This window comes from Brachionichthys hirsutus, chromosome 23 (assembly GCF_040956055.1).
Source record: "Brachionichthys hirsutus isolate HB-005 chromosome 23, CSIRO-AGI_Bhir_v1, whole genome shotgun sequence".
Taxonomy (NCBI): Eukaryota; Metazoa; Chordata; class Actinopteri; order Lophiiformes; family Brachionichthyidae; genus Brachionichthys; species Brachionichthys hirsutus.
The window spans coordinates 6,690,376-6,707,759 of record NC_090919.1 but is presented as its reverse complement, the minus strand read 5'-3'; the positions used below and the strand labels follow the sequence as shown (position 1 = coordinate 6,707,759).

General features: G+C 41.3%; 1 protein-coding gene and 1 non-coding gene across 2 annotated transcripts in view; one reads left to right on the top strand and one right to left on the bottom strand.

The window, feature by feature from the left end:
• The first annotated feature begins 1,531 nt into the window (after positions 1–1,531).
• Positions 1,532–17,384, top strand: part of m1ap (meiosis 1 associated protein) — a 20,779-nt gene continuing 4,926 nt past the window's right edge. The window contains exons 1-5 of the mRNA XM_068756170.1: positions 1,532–1,792; positions 1,924–2,121; positions 5,373–5,544; positions 14,817–14,972; positions 16,032–16,191. Of these exons, the coding sequence (XP_068612271.1) occupies positions 1,532–1,792; positions 1,924–2,121; positions 5,373–5,544; positions 14,817–14,972; positions 16,032–16,191 (947 nt within the window). The remainder of the gene's footprint in view (positions 1,793–1,923; positions 2,122–5,372; positions 5,545–14,816; positions 14,973–16,031; positions 16,192–17,384) is intronic.
• On the bottom strand, positions 2,397–2,468 carry trnaa-cgc (transfer RNA alanine (anticodon CGC)). The gene has a single exon. It is a non-coding gene; the product is annotated as a tRNA-Ala (tRNA).

Genomic DNA, 17,384 nt, shown 5'->3' with positions numbered 1-17,384 from the left:
CAATACGCATTAAGTTATTGACGATGGGTTCCAGTAATTATTATTTTCATTAGTTGTGCTCTTTATTTTTCAGAATGCCATTGTCACATTTTAAAATGAAAACCGTTTGGAAGCACTAATTTTCAGTCATGAAACCGACTGAAATCTGCTTCATTTCAAAGTTTGATTCTTCATCTAACTTATAATAAACTAATCGTTTGACATGCAGCTATCAAAAAGCCCCTAAAGCATTATCCCGTTCTTCCCCAGGTGTGAATGTGAGTAATGGTGCTGCTATTCGTTAGAACTGTGTCATTGATGTTGGTACATAAGGGGCTTCCCATCAGTGATGATGATGATGATGATGATGCTGGTGACAAGGTACAAACGGGCAGACATTTCATCATAATTGCAGTGTTTAATATATTTAATAGATAGAATGTTAGAGTACAAGTACAGTCACACAGTAGCATGTATTACAGTACAAGTACAGTCACACAGTAGCATGTATTACAGTACAAGTACAGTCACACAGTAGCATGTATTACAGTACAAGTACAGTCACACAGTAGCATGTATTACAGTACAAGTACAGTCACACAGTAGCATGTATTACAGTACAAGTACAGTCAAATAGTAGCATGTATTACAGTACAAGTAAGTACAGTCACACAGTAGCATGTATTACAGTACAAATACAGTCACACAGTAGCATGTATTACAGTACAAGTACAGTCAAACAGTAGCATGTATTACAGTTGAAGTACAGTAAACAGTAGCATGTATTACAGTACAAGTACAGTCACACAGTAGCATGTATTACAGTACAAGTACAGTCACACAGTAGCATGTATTACAGTACAAGTACAGTCACACAGTAGCATGTATTACAGTACAAGTACAGTCACACATCCTGTCTAAGAGGAGCGTTTCTAAAAAGCCCTTGCGGTCTTGTTTCCGTTGAAAGTCTTTAGTACATAAATCATCGACATTTAACAATAACAATACAATTCAAATAAATTACTCTCTTGATGAAAAATAACAATAAATTAAAAAGACACTTAATATGTACAACGTAGGTGGACAAAAAGGGGGGGGGGGGGTTTGATCCGGAGAGAGTCGTGATGACTATCTCCGTTTCTGTCCCCCTGAAAGGTGTATTTTTAGGGCCGTTTTGAAGGAGGCCAAAGAGGTGCATGTTTTGAGGGCAGGAGTCCAGATAGTGTGGGATACTTTTTGAAATGGGACGGTGTTTTGCCTGTCCAACCCTCTGACCACATCCATTATTGACACTTGCAGACGTCAAACAGTTGTTTTTAGTCTTTATTCCATAAAAACGATTCAGCAGTATATATTTTTTTAGCACTTGCTGCGCCGGATGTCGTGAGAAGAGCCTGAGATGAATGAGACATGGCGGAGAACCCGCGACCCGGCCCTGGATGGATGGGGACGACATGCAAACTGCTCGCTGCTCGCTGCTCGCTTTGAGGCAGCAGCACTGACCGCTATTTTTATTTGTTATTTATTTAGTGTTGTCTTTTCTTGCTTTCAGATGTCTGTGGATGGCAGAAAGAAGTCAGCTGGTTCACCCAACCCTGGAAACTTTGTCTACGGGTCGTCGTTTCTACGGCAACCAGCTAGGGTTCTGATCGTGGAGGCGCTGCCCCCCTGGTGGTCAGAGACCTGTACGGTGGTTTGTGACGCTCTGGATAACTTCCTGTCTTTGTCCTCTAGTCTGAACGGACCCTGCAGGATGCCGCTCTTCAGTCTGTACGCCGTCAGCAGGCAGCAGGAATGTCTGTTGCCATTTGTGGTAAGAAAGAATGAGAAATACTGTCTTACTTTTTCTCGTTCGTCTTCTCACTGCTCTCCCTTTGTTGCTTTTCTTTCCCTTTACTTTCTCCCACTATGCGCCATGTTCCTCTTTGCCTTCCCTGTTCATAGCAGGTCCGTGGTAACCTCGCTCGGCTGCAGTCCTGTGTTGAAGAGCTGAGGTCCATCTCAGGCGAAGGATGCCTCAGAGGAGCCAGAGGAAGCGAGCCGCTGCAGCAGGCCGTGCTGGATAGTGTGCAGCAGTTTAAACAGTACAGCAGGCACGCCAGAGCGGGCAAAAGTACCAGCAGCGACAACACGTCGTTGGAGGTGAGCAACGGTATACCTGACACATGGGTGAGAACCCAACTGCTAAGCCTTCTGACATGATGAGGAAACATGGAGGACTGCTGGTGTGAGGCCGTTAGGTACGCAGGATGTGTGGTTTAGCACGTTCTAATAGGCAGCAAGATCTTTACGTAGAACTAAGACCGACACCCGAACCGAAGTCCTGCATTTAGGAGTCCCGTTGCAGACGTTGTTTTCAAATCAAGACATTTTCTGTTTCGATTAGCTGGAGCTATCACATAGCATAAGATGAGAGGTGGAGATGCTGGGGATTGAACCCAGGACCTCATACATGCGAAGCAAGCGCTCTACCGCTGAGCTACATCCCCATACTGAAGCACTGACTGACTCCCCACCATATCGTTACTCAGGTTTTATGTATGGGGTCGAAACTGTTTAAGGATTTGTGTTTATCCTACATCTGCTCCTCCAGAGTTACAGCGTCACAAATCTATTCTGCCCTCTTTAGTTCATCTGCATTTACTGTTCATTCATTAAATGATTGCTGTGATTGGATTAGAGCTCATGAATACTATCTAAACCTAAAAACACAATGCTGACGCAGTTGGGCTTCGTGTAACGTATGTACCGTAGTAGCCCAGGGGATACACCTTAGTCACATCATCTCCACGACCAGTTTGAAGACGTGTGGAGGATAAAGGAGGAGAAGAGCTCAGATGGCAAAAAAGAGAGCGTAGCTTCACAAAGAAGGAAATAGAAAATGAAAAATCTACGTTTTAAGGAACCATCCTTCATATGAGGATATAAAAATGTAGCTTGTAAAACCATGACTGGATTAAAGCTCCACTTCTGTTTAAATGAGCTCCCTTTAAAACCAATTTAGTGTATTCAGCAGCTGCAAAATCATGTCGAATTAAGACTCTAACTTGAATTCTTAACAGCTTTAAATATTTGTTCACAGTTCCATTTAAGTGGCGGGCAAATGTTCACGTCTTATAACAAATGGGCCACTTAAAAGCAGCTTGTGCACGTTTCAAATGTAGCAATGGGACTCCTCTCATCGGTTGCTAAGTTACGCCTCGAAGGAGTGACATCAGTGAAGCTTCAGCTTTACGATTAGTTCCTGCTCAGTTTGCCCACAAGAACTTTATAACACTTTGTGAGGTCACAGTGTGAACTAAAATATCTTCAGTGCATGTTTTCATCGCTTATTAGGATTTGACCACTAGATTAGTGTGAGGACATTATTGTTCTGCAAGTAATTATTGTTCCCTCCGATGAATTACATTTTTAACGTCCTGCTGAAAAACTCCTGAAATTCAGAGATGGGTGGAAAAGGTTGTTGCAAATTGTCTCATTCGCTAATGTCCCTTAAAACACAGCTCCTTCCTCCGTTTTAATGTACATCATTTCGTACTCGTGTTGACCAACAAATAGTTTGGAGGCGTGACCGGAACCAAACAGGAAGCGGGACATTCACCGTTTCCTTCAAATCAAATGTCCTTGTCAAAACTCCTGCTAGAGATTTAACAACAGGTTTTTGTTTTTTATTTTTACGGCAAATGTTAACGTTCCATTGTCACTACTACTCCGTAGCAGAGATAGTCACAGATAGGTCACCTGATGGTAAAAATGTCTTCGTTTAATATCATTTTCATTGGATGGTTTCACAAATTATTTTGAAGGAGGATTGTTAGGTGCTTTCTAGCACCACATAGTGGTGAATACATGAATTGTATTTATAATTCGTGCATTGTATTTGGTATTAGGCCTATGAATGTAATTTGGTATATATATATCCCACTTTATGGAAGCTAATGGGGTTCCAGATCAATAACAAAGTGGACAAGAAAGTGGAAACAGTCCTCTCAGTGTCTAATGCAGGCAAATCCAGAGCTGTATTTGCATCCAGATACACATAGTGTTGAGGCCTGTTCAACGCTGCTTTGCACCTTTAATTTGCATTGGCTTCAACCCACAAGTATGACATCAGTAAATGACTATAATCACCACTTAGATGCAACACTCTTTCTAGTTATTAATTCCTTTGTAGGTTATGTAATGCAAATGCATCCTTGACCTAATATTTAGTGCATGTTTCATGTTCAAGCCTGAAGAGCAAACGCAACTTTGTAGAAGTCAGCAAATGACATTTTAGCGGCACGGGGGCATCTGCTGTCATCACTAAAACATCTCTTTGTTCGATTTAGACGAGGGACCAATTGGGAACCAGTCGGGATATAAAACGGTCACTTGTTAAATTTGAACGTCATATCCTCTGTGCACAAGCCTCTGTGTTGTCGACGAGGATTGCTCAAATCCAACCGGCTTCATTAGGAAGCTCTGGGCGGCTGATTACACTAAGACCAACTGTTTCCAACAGCCTCAGATATGAATAGCACCATTAGGAGACAGAGAGACACTCAGCAGAGACATGTGTGTGAGTCTGTCTTACTGGTCCACTTATACAATGCATTTTCTCATTTGTGTGCCTGAGTATCATCCTCGGTGATGTATGTGCTCGATTTGACTTTTAGTCTAACAGCAGGAAGCAGAGAATAGAACTCGTTAATATAATCTTCATTGATTTCCATTGTTGTAATTCAACCCATTATTAGCCTTACATTAGTACACCTGTGTTCTAAACATCTATAGCATGTAAAACCTACGGAAAAATAATTGTATCTATTTCTTACTTTAAAAGTTTTGTCGAAATCTACTGCAGAAATATTAATTTTCATAAAAATAGTTCATTAGTAAAACTAAATTTCACAGTGCATCATCATCAACGAGGTATGATTGTGACTCATACGATGTAATAAAGCAACTTTTTATCATGAAAATGTTGTCTTTATAACATAATATGTCACTTTTCTTTTTGGTGGGTGATTGCCTTCCTGAATTTTATTCCAGCATTTTATGTTTATTTTCTTCTGTTAAGAAGGTTTTGTTGTGTAGCTGCTGTGGCCTGTTCATCTGAGGATAAGCTGACTTCCAATTCACTCAACCAGCTGAGATATACGGCTGATATCCATCAGTAGATCAAAGTTCTTTAACCACTTACCAATTGAAAAATATACACTTGCCTTGAGAAAATTGAATCTTTAACTTGAAATAAAAAACAAAAGCCAAATTGTCTTACAAAACTGGTGGCGTTTCAGAGATCAGAAGGAGCGTGTTCCTGTGCCTGGCTGTTAAGCTCGAATGTTTTTGAGAAGTCCCCTTTTAATTGTTTTGTTCCTGCAGTTGATTTCCCGCTGCTATATTTACAGGTCACTGTGATGACTAGCCAGTCGGGGCTCGGCGTTGTTCGCCAGCTGGAGATGGGGCTCAAAGATGCGGACCTGCTGTCACTGAAACGGCTCCTGGTGGTGCAGCTCTACGGTGCAGCAGACTGGGACCATGACAGCCTGTCGCCTGAGGCACTTTCCTCTGAGACTGAAGGTCGGAACCAAGAATACAACACATGCCAGCAGAACAATACGCTGTATTATGACACATACTGTTTATTTAAGGCTGGTCATTCCACTTGCATTGCTCCAGCAGCGTCTTGTATATCTGGTCATGTCTTGGCAAAAGATCGAGGAGCGTCGAGACTAACAGCATGAAGGCTGGGTGCTGTGTACTTCCTGGATTTATTCCCAGACACTTTGCGCATGCTTTTCTTCTTCACTTTCTAAATTAACTTCGGTCAAAATGTGTGGCATTCACCCTTCTGTTAGGATTATTACACGGTTGTTACAGTTAGCATTCAAGATACGTGTCACAATTACGCATTTACAATATACCGCTACATCTTTATTCATTAACCCTAGCAACCATTTTCATAATGACGTATCTTCCTTTATACACAGCATGTTTTATATGGTGTGGTGACAATTGGTGGAAAAATGATAAATAAACTAAGGATAAAAGAAATAGCGAGAAAAACATTCAGGGAGGAAGAGGGAGAGTCGAAATCAGCAAAGAGATAGGGGTGTCGTAAACACAGTAAATCAGCCTCTGTTATCAGTGGAGGAGAAAACATGAAGCTGTTCATTTGTACTCTGTAAGATATTTCTGACTGTGACATTACTCATAGTAAAACAACAAATGTTTTGGATGAATGAAGTTCTGCAAGAATTGGCCCACATTGAAAAAGAAGTTGGGCCAATATTGTATCCAAGAGCAACATTGACTGAAAACTGATACTGACATTTCCTGTAAGTTTAACAGAAGTTCAGCATTCTACTCTCTTAGTGGATGCTGTCTTTGATTTGTGTTTTCAAGTCATTTAAGTACTGCTACCTTCATGTCACACCATGTGAAAGTTCAGCAGGATTTTAACGGTAATAAAAACGGTTCAGCTCTCTGCGGCAGCGAGTGTATACCACAAGTACTGACACATAGCTGCACAGAAAGCTGCTCTGCACGGGGAGTTTCCATATGCATTTCCTTTTTATTTACTAGAAAATGTCCTCCTTGGTTTCCTATAACCAAGCAAGACAAGAAGTCGTGCTACATGTAACAGTAATGACTAAAATACGAAAAACATATAAGTACAGACACATCACAAAACAGCAGCATCAGGAGTGGATACACAGATGTATATTAGCAGCAGTAAAACTAGCGTAATCACGCAGTGCAAAGAGGACAGTGCAAGTTACCGGTTATAAAATGTTCAAGAGTCCGGGACAGAAAATCAATTGTTCATGAGTCTTACAGCCGAGGGGAAGAAGCTGTTCTTGAGGCGGGAGGTTCTGGTCCGGATGGAGGGGAGAAATGAAGAAAATGAGCATCATATTTTCAGGTGCTTAAAAGTTAAGAAGCAACTGTGCATGATTCAGTTTCCAATTTGCTTAGATTTACAATAATACCGGTGTATTTAGAATTTTCCCAACTTTCCAAAATAATGATTGTGAATCATTTAACCTGAAATATTATCTGCAGCTATGTTGTGGAATGGTGCTGAAAATAAGTTTGGCTTAAGTTGAGTGGGGACATAACATTAGTACTAAACCGCCTGTTAACAGGAGTGCTCTCATTTCTACTTGTGATGAAAGCTGTTGAAAGGCTCATATCTTGGACAGATAGTTCTCAGACTGAAACCCCACCAACAATTCTGGGATCAGTCTTGACAGAAAAGGATTATAGCCTGTTATATCCCACTAATCCGCTCCCCTCCATTTCCTCTCTCTTTGTTGCCTCTCAAACCCTCCACAGGGCATCCTCAGTGTTTCTCCCTGTATATATTTATTTTCTTTCCCTCTGAATAGAGTATGTGTTTGTGTAACTGTGCATGCTATTTATGAACAAATGTACACTTTGGTTTGTTTGTGTATGTGACCAAGTACTGCAATATTTGTCAATCAGTGGTGTGGCTTCCCATTGGTTCAAATCATGGCAATACTTGGCTTCTGTTTGTGGGTAAGAAGACATTTGACCTCTCATCCAAGAGGATTCTTCATTTTTCCTTCAAACTGAAGAAGTCTCTTGGTTGAGAGGCGAAAGAGAAATCTGGTTGAATCAGATTCAGGCTTCAGTGGTTGTAAATCGGTGATTTATCTGCAGTTACACTTTTTCAGTGGTGTGTGTGTGTGTGTGTGTGTGTGTGTGTGTGTGTGTGTAATCCTTTCTAGAGCAATCATCCCACATTACGTTCTTTAAATCAGACTCAACAGTTTGTGATCTGTCTTGTTTCATCAATGAACAACAGAGTAACGGCGATGACATACCTTTTCCCTAATTTATTTTTCCTCTTAATTTTCCACTCATCTTTCGCCTCCTTTTTCTTCTTCTCTTATGTCCATTTTTAGGAGCAATGAGAAAAAAAAAATTGTCTGGTGTGTTTTCGCACGATCCCATTTAGTTTTATCTTGCTGTTACTATCGTTCTTGTATTACCATAGATGTGTGATGTATTCACCCAGATGTATCCTGAACGAGAGGGAAATCTGCATAGATATAAGAGGGAGAGTCTGGTTATTCCATTTTATTTTAGATGAGACCATTGTTTCATCTACAGCTGCTTTTCCACTTTGCGGGTCACGGGAGTTGCTGGAGCCTATCCCAGCTTGTTATATGTAGTTTTAAACTAAGGACATTCTTCTATAGATTAATCACAAATAGAGTCAGGAAAATGCCACTTTTACTCTTGACTGTAACTGGGATACTTTATAATAAGTAATATTTAGTGGCCTAAAACAGCTGCTGTTGAGACACCTTCCTATTGAACGGAAAATCCCGTCCGACTTAACTGACACTGTATTTTGCAAGATTGCGTCATCAATAACTCTTAAACTGCCTGCAGCACTGAGATCTTTTTCTCTTTGACACTCTATATTGGTTTAGAAGTGCTTCCTTCTCCTTATGTGCCTCATTTCAGAACACTTGAGGCATTTCAACACCCCACGGTTGGATGATGTCATTCTGAATGCTCAAAATGACGTAATGTAAAACTTCACTGATCCTCAGATGGTGCTTCTCGTGAAATAAGACATATGGATAGATGGAGTGAATACTTGTTGTTGCAAGGTTGATCATCCGGATAGTGGCGGACACAGTAATGGACGTTTGTACTTAATGAGACTTCAAATAAAAAAGATTTATAGTTGGTCACTAACCTGACAACTGTAACTGGGGCAGCACGGTGGTGTAGTGGTTAGCGCGTGGGCCACAATGGGTTCTAAAATTTGACAGGAACAGATGGATGGAGTGTTTGTGTGAGCTCATATAAATGATGTGTAAAAGCCATTACATGAAATGATTTGGCCTTTTACAGGCAGCATTACAGGGAAAAGGTAAAATGAATGAGGTTTATAATAACATTTTATTCAATGATATTATTTGTACAAGTTCGGCGGGCCGTATTGTAAAGCCTAACGGGCCGTATATGGCCCCCGGGCCGTAGTTTGCCCATGTCTGGGTTAGCGCCTCACAGCAAGAAGGTACTGGGTTCGAATCCGGTCTGTGAAGAGTTTGTATTCCCCCCCCCCCCCCCCCCCATGTCCGCGTGGGACATGAAGCACACAAAACAGGGTTCGATGTTACCTTTTGACAGGTGAAAGCTGCCTGCCTGAAAACATTTGATGGTTGCTCACAAATATTGCCCTTTTTTTTCTTAATGTGTCTAATAGACTGGACTAATGATTGTCAGGATTGTGAACGTGTATCATTTTCCTTTCCTGTGTGATTCATACGAACATTTAGACCCTAACCCTAACCCTCTTTAGGGGGGGTTTCCCTGTCAAAATCGAATAATTTACGTTGTTTTGACATTTTAAAGAAGGTTCTCCTGCATTTAGCAGTCGCTAAAGTGGACAAGCACGGCATCAGCTGTTCTTTTTTGCCGTTTTAAATGATCATTTATACCGGTATATAAATATTATTGCCCAACCCTAATAAATAATTGAATAAAAGTTGGTTGCCCCATCGGGCAGCCTGCATAAGGTTAGTGCCTCCCCAAAATGAGCGTCTACATGCACCCAAATAGGTCTGAGCTCTTCTAGTCTCGATTCTTCTTATCTGTATCGGAGGATACACATGGAGACTCTTTCTCATCTTGACTTTCAAGCTGTGTAAAGAAAATAAGATCATTCTTCTCTTGTGAGAGGTTTGTTACTTGCTATCGCTTCTCCAATCGATCATCCCTTCTCCCATGTGCTCTCTGCACCCTCTTTTAAAGTTATCTTGCTCCTTCTTTCTTTGTGCACATCAGCCGTTTTTTGATTTAAAGATGTTTCATGAGTCTTAGCATCTCTTAAAAGTGTCTTGTTTTTCCAAAAGGGTCTGGGAGTCACCATTTTGAGTGAGCTTTTATCCATTCATGATTTTTCAAATAAATTTGTTCCAAGTTTCTTATTTTTACATCCTCAAACAAAGTCTTCTTTTAAACTTTTTTTTGCCTCCGGGACCACTGGCACTCTGCTCCTCCTTTGTCCTCCGTACTGCCATCCTCTCTAATTCCTTCTAACCCTCTCCTGTTCCCAGATTGTGCTTGAAACCAGGCACTATTTTCCGAACAACCGAGGTTCATATAGTTTATTTATAGGACTTTGGTTATTTGTAATTTAACTGCAGCATTGCATTAATTTATATTTTATACCACAAATGTCCCTTTCTTTGTCCTTCTCTCAAGTATTTGTCACCATAACTCTTCATTCTCTTCCTTTTCTTGTTCTTTGTCCTCAGTGATGTCACGGTCGCTGCCTCTTCTTGTCCTTTTAAATGTATGTCTCTTTTAATTGTCTCCATGACCCCCACATCTCATCAAGCGACTGCAAGGCAATTAAGTCACACAGTCCCTCGTGTGTCCATTGGCTGTGTTTAGGATCAGATGATCAATGTCCTTTTTGTCACAGTCTCAAACGTCTTCCGTGAGCTATTCATCACGCATCCTCATCCTCACACAGACGACAGACAGACGAGGACAGTGTGCGCTGACAGCATCGATGTGGATGTCAGAGGGAAATTCCAGAGACAGACATTTACAGTGTTGTGTGTTTGTGTCTTATGAAGGATTTTTGTGTGGATGTAAGGAAGGCCTTATGGGAACTAGCGTTACGTCATATTTATACCGACTGTAGAGCAAAGGAGCAAAGGTTTACCGCAGGTTGTTTTTTTATATGAACTCCTTAGAGTGGGGAGTTAAAGCTAATATTAAGGTTGCTCTTAATGTCTGTGGAGGTTGTCAGTCATCCAGGTCATGGTAAATCACGATGCTCTTAATAAATGTAACAGCCAAACCAACAAAAACTGGAGCCAAGTTGTAAACACTGCATTTTTCCCCCGTGAAAAAGAATCTCTCCAAGATCTGAGTCAAGCAGAGTTGGCTTTTGTTATTTTATTAAAAAAGATAGTAATTCATCAAAGCAGCTTTGGGCATGAGTGTGCAAAGTGTCTTAAGCATGCATAGATATTTATGCTATTCTAGGTGGAGGGGTGGGAAGATCATAAACGTTGAGAAGTGAGGGATACAAGGACCAGGAGAAAGGACGAAGAGCATCTATTCATCACTGTATCTCATAACAAAACTTCAGTGAAGGCTGTTCAAGGCTGTTGGGGTGTTCAAGTAAAGACAAATACCTTCCACCACACCTGTTTAGATTTAACCTGATTCATAGCTTTTCTTTTTAAATTTAAATATTCTGAGCAATTAGTAGTCATTGAATATCGACGCAGGATTGACATAATTGGCATCTTGCTTCCCATTTAAAAGGATTATCTGGATGTACCGGTACACATTATCTCTGGGAGGCAGGTCAGTAGTTAACGTGATCTTGTTGGACTTAGAAAATGTGAGTCTTTCACCATTACAGAGAGCAGTGTCCATTATCTGCTAATCTAAACGAAGGAAGGAAAACAGGGATGAAGAGCAGCGCTCTGCTTCCTCTTCTGGTGCTGCATTAGCTCAGCTTGTCTCTAATTTCCCCACACAAGCTAATGTTACATTGTTCGATGGCCGTGGGGTTGATGCACTTCCTGGTGCAGAGACTGAAAGGAACCATTAGTGGCTGTAGGCGATGGGGGGGGGGGGGGGGGTTGAAAGTCGGTAAAATAAATATTGCCTGGGGAGTCATTGAGAGGAAGAAACAGAGGAACAGACGCGCAGACATTTGGAATCATAAATGAGTTTTCTGGACGTTAGACAGCGTGAGAGCTTTACGAAGATAAAACAGGTGCAGCGTTAGAATTAAAGACTTCCAGATGAAAAATATATTTAAGTCAAGAAGATCTGAACCCAAAGCCTCTAGGGAGTTTAAAATATAAATACTAGCAGTATTTCTAGCCCTCTTTTCAATATCAACTAGAAACGCACTCAGACAGAGAGCGCAGACCTCCGCCAAGCTGCTCATTCCTCTCGTAATTGAATTTACACCGTCCACATGGTGATCTGGATCCTCATCAAAAAGCTACAAGTTGTTCTTGGTCTTTATAATCCAATCATGAAAAGTAATCTCTAATGATGTGTGTTTTTAACTGATCTTTAGATCTTTAAATGGGTTATCCTGACCTCTTTCCGGCTCCGATCCAGATTCAATTTGGTGGTAAAATAGAGGCCCCCACCCTACATGTCAGATTCCATAAACATCGGTCAATAATCAACCGAAATATTGAGTAACATATTTTGAAGCTTCATTGACTGTAATGTTACGGAAAATATCAAAGTGATCCATAATCCATGATCTCTCCCGGATTACCACCAAAATGTAATTATTATGTGTTCCTGCCTCCCGGTAACATTCCCAACATGTCAGCAAGATATATCCATAACGTTTTGAGTCATCTTGCTAGCAGACAGACAGACCAACGCCGGTGATTACATAACCCCTCCCTCTGCGGAGGTTAAAAGCTCTCCAAAGTCATGTCTTGAAATGTTAATGTGAGATCTCCCCACATCTCTGCTAGCAGTAGCAAGCCTTTTAGCTTCACGGTGCTTAGGACCTCAAAGCCCCTTGATTTGGCTGCATACCAAGAGAAAGCTGAAAAGATAAAGCCAGAAGTATGAAAATGCACATTGTAATTATTTCTTAATCTTCCATACCTACTTAATGAATACAGAAAAGACTCAGAAGGAGAGACATCTGTTGCAGGATTTAGCAGCGTAAACACATTCTCCATGAAGCCAGATAAGCCTGCTGAGGAGGAACACACAGACTTGCTTCACTCCCTGCTCTCAGTGAACACACACAGAGGCTAACAGTAATGTATAGCTTTGCATGCGCACACACTCACAACACAGATTGTCATGAGATGCACTGCACCTCATTTTCTCTCCTCATCACCCCCTCTCACGCAAACAAGCTCTCAGAGTCGTTACAGCTGTTTCTGTCAGCCCATCACGCCCATCCAGCTATCCCTATCTCATTTTGTCCTCTATCCCTCCTCCTGTTCTTTTGTCTCTGTGTCATTCCTTCCCTTTTTTCGGTCTACACCAACTGACATATTTATTTCTCTCTGCAATCTCCCCTTCTCACTCAGACTCCTCTTCCCATTTCCATTCCCCAGAGTGACACTATCTGAGAGAATGGCCATTGATTTTCTCCAGCCGGTTTCCCTCCGTCTTCGTAGATCTCTCAAGGACCTTTCTCTTCTCTCTCATTCTCTCTTGTTTGTTTTCGGTTCGTTGACATGTGTTAAAGTACCTTTGGGCAGGAGACTGAACCCCAGATTGCTCCAGTCGCTGTTCCACTCATGTGTGAATGACGGTGTGAATGCTTGCCGCTGCTAAAGAGCAGGCGGTATCTGTAACCTCCACCGTAGGAATGTTAGTGTGAAAGGGCGACCGTTGGCTAGAATTCTAAAGCACTTTGTGTAGTCAGTCAGATAAAAAGTACAGTCCACGTACACTCCATTTACTGAGCCACATATCTTTATTCAAATATGCGTCTATTCAAATCAAGTCATTTTTATTTCTATAGTGCCTGATTATAATAGAGAGTTATCTCAAAGCACTTTACAGGTGTAGCAGGGAAAGACAGAACCCGACTTGACCCACAAGAGCAAAGCACTTTGGCACCGGAGGCAAGGAAAGACTTCCCTTTAACAGGCAGAAACCTTGAAGAGAACCTAAGACTCATGGTGGGCGGCCATCTGTCTTGACCGGCTGGGCTGAGAAAGAGCGAGAGAGACAATGACAGAGTGAGAGACAGCGACGAGGAACGATAGGAGGAGAGTCAAAAACAAAGAGAGGGCGATAGACTGATAGAGGCAGAGAGCAGGAGCAGCCAAAAAGCAGAAATGGAAGCTGTGAAAGCAGCTTGCTTTGGACATGTAAACGAACAGCACCATTACTGAACATGTTTGTTTCTTAAATGGCTTTCGTAAATCTCCCCTCCATCTGACTTGCCTTCAGGACAAACACAGTCCTTTTCTCTTTTGATGATCTATTTATTTACTGATAAAACACTTTTGAAAATTTTGGCCAGAATAAAAATTACATTCCACAATGCATCTGCCTTAGCGATATAAAAGAAGCGTTAACGTTTGTTTGTCTTTCTAAAGAATCCTGGAAGGGACATTTTAAATGAATCGTCTGTTCTCTGTCCTTTTCTATGTTCTTATGCCTCCATCAGTCAACTCTTTCCTCCGTCTGTACCCTTCCCCACTCTTAGAGTGATGCGCTCCCTCTCCTATTGGCCCATTAGTTATCTCCTGATGAAATACTAATTAAATATTAAACTGGGCATGTGCATATAATATATAACATGTCCAGTCCACAGGAGGTGGCATTCATCATGTAAGGCTTGTGTTAGCCTTGTGTGATGATGATGATGATGATGATGATTAACGCAAGGTACCAGGAAAGGACGTTGGGACAAATCCCTAAAGTCTCATTTTCAGTATGAGAACCATCAGAGCAAGGCGGCTGCTTTCGATTTTCTAGGACTGAGTGGCACTTTAGGTGCAGAAAAACACTGACAGGCTGCTATTAAAAACCGATTTAAAGTCCAGAAGAAGTTTATCTCACCTTCTTCCCTCTAAGAAATCAATGCTACGCCTTTTCATCCGGTAAAGCTTAAGGTGGATTTTGAGTAAATGCGAGATGCTGAAGTCCTCGGACAAATTCTAGCGTCTTCAGGGTCTAAAAAGGAAATGTGTTGGACTTTGTTTCCATCTAGTGGTCATAGAGTAAAACATTTTATATTGTCCTTATAGGAATAAAGTGTTTTTAATCTGAAAATAGCGCACATGAAACATGTTATATCAGCAGGGTTCACCTTGTGTGTTCATTCGTAGATTGTCTGATGTTGGGGACAGAGGTCGACCTACTGCGGGTGGAAAACAGTGTGTTTGCTGTTGAGACTGTGTTGAAGGCGTGGCTTCAGGAGCAGGGAGGAGACAGAGAGCACCTCCACCTGCTGCTGCCCAGCCCCGTGGACAATCCTATTCCAGGTATGAGCTGCTCGCCGTTCGTACTGCAGGCCTCTTCTTTGTGTTTTATTAATAGTGTTGCTGTGTGTGGTTTCGGCTGATAGTTATTTGAGTATGGATGCATGTGGGCTAACATCTAGCAGTGTCTGCTGCTTCAAATGCTATTAGGTTGGAAGGCACATAACCGTGGGGCAATTCAATAACATTCAATCAAGCGTAATAAAAAGGGGAATTTTCTCGATCAACATTACTTTGTTCAATTGTGTCAGACAGTACATGCTGGTGATTAAGGAAACCTGTCTGTCAATTTTATAATTTTTTTCAACACAATTGGGTACTATACATCAAAAAGAGAAATATATATCTCTGTTGAATTAAAGCCTAAGGGCTATATTATCAAATAAACTTGTTTGGTGTGTAGCACATTAAAATCATTTATCATCAGAAATTCAGAATCGGATGATGAATCTGATCTGCTCAAGGTTTCAGATGCATATTACTGTCTCATCTTAAAGATGGAATCAATGTGTGTTTTAGGTGTTTCCAAAAAATTAAAAGAAAGAATCTGACATGCCTGCCAATAAAAAACACAAGATCAGTATTGATGTTTTTGTGGAATCTGGAATACTTTCAGAAACACTGACATAATTGTAAGATATAAATACACCTGCAGATTCCATTGCTCTGTGAAAGGGTGGTGAAAAAGCATTGGAATCTCTGCTCACTGTAAAAAATAACTACAACTGATATAATTCCATACAGTATATCTAAGCACTTGTTATGTGAAGGTCTTTACAGTAAATATTCTAATACTCTTAAAACGAGTAGCTTTTCATTCACTGTATTTTGCATTAAAAATAACGAATCAGTTTTTGTTTGCTATTTTTATGAATGGGGATCCGATGTTGTGTCAGTTACAAATGTTTGTAATGGCGATAATCTTCATGCTCACTATTATCCAATGATAATGTCCATGGTGTACTATATTAAAGAACTCTGCAGAGCTCATGATTGTAGATCAATATAGATATGGATTTTATAGTAATACCTGACTTCTTATGTTATTTCTCACCTGTATAGTGTGTGTGAAGTGTGACATGCAGGAGCGTCTGATTAGCCCCGCCCTCATCCCCCTAAACCCCAACCTGGGCACAAAGACTGAAAGCGTTCAAGACTTCCTGTCTGTAGCCAAGGGATCAGCCAATCAGAGTCAGCCACCAAAGAGACTGAAAGTAATCAAGTAAGAGATGGGGATGCAGGGAGGGGCTTCTCCCCAGGGAGGGGCTTCTTACTACAACCAGATGCATTAAAAGTCACTGAAATCTACATATTCATGAGATACATTACATTTTTCACTTCCTTCCTCAGCTAATCAATTAAAAGTGGCCCAAGGCCTAAGATTTTGGTTGGATTGGAAATGTGTTGTTCAGTGAGTAACGTCAATTTCAAGTTAATGTTAGTACAGTGGAACCTCGGTTCACGGATTTAATCCGTTCTCTGACTACATCCGCAAACTGAAACAAGATGTCCAATTTCTATTCATGTAAATTCATGTAAATCACGTTAATCGGTTCTCTGATCCCACAAATATGTGTTTAAAACTTTTTTATGGGTTTATGTGTGGCAAAAATCTACTACTCTACTTTCTTCTTGTACCGTGAGGGGTCTCCATAGCAACCCAACCTTCCCCACCTCACCCTGTCCTTTGCATCGTCCTCCCCAACACCAGCCACTCTCATGTCCTCCCTCACTACGTCCATGTCTCTTCTCCTGGGTCGTCCTCTAGTCCTGTTCCCTGGCAGTTCCATCCTCAGCATCCTTCTACCGATATAGTCCCTGTCTCTCCTCTGGACATGTCCAAACCATCGAAGTCTGGTCTCTCTGACCTTGTCTCCAGAACATCTAACCTTCACTGTCCCTCTTATCGTCTCATGTCTAATCCTGTCCAACCTGGTCGCTCCCAAGAAACACTTGTTCCAAAAACGAGAACACGATGATGAACGTTGCAAACACAGCTGACGAGTTCAATGACGTCAAGCGCTGGAGTTGATGCGCTTGGATGTTCGTGCACCGAAGCTCGTTCCCAAAGCGAGTCAAAATGTGTTCATAAACTGATTTGTTGGTAAAACGACGAGGAGTTCGTGAACCGAGGTTTTACTGTACAGCTCTGGTGCTCAGACGTTATAATATTCCAGAATGCCACCCAAATGATCAGCTGGTAGAATTGTTGTTTTGGGAAACCTGTTTAATATCAATAACCAACAAACAACATTTGCAGTAGAAACAGCATGAATCTTTTCTCTGGATTAGCCGACTTGTTTCCTACTTTGTTCGTAGCTGTGCAACAGAAAGGGTAGTGTGTACATTCCGGAATACCCGTTCTGTCTATGAATGGCCTCATTCTGATAGTGGCGTGCAATGGAATATTCCACA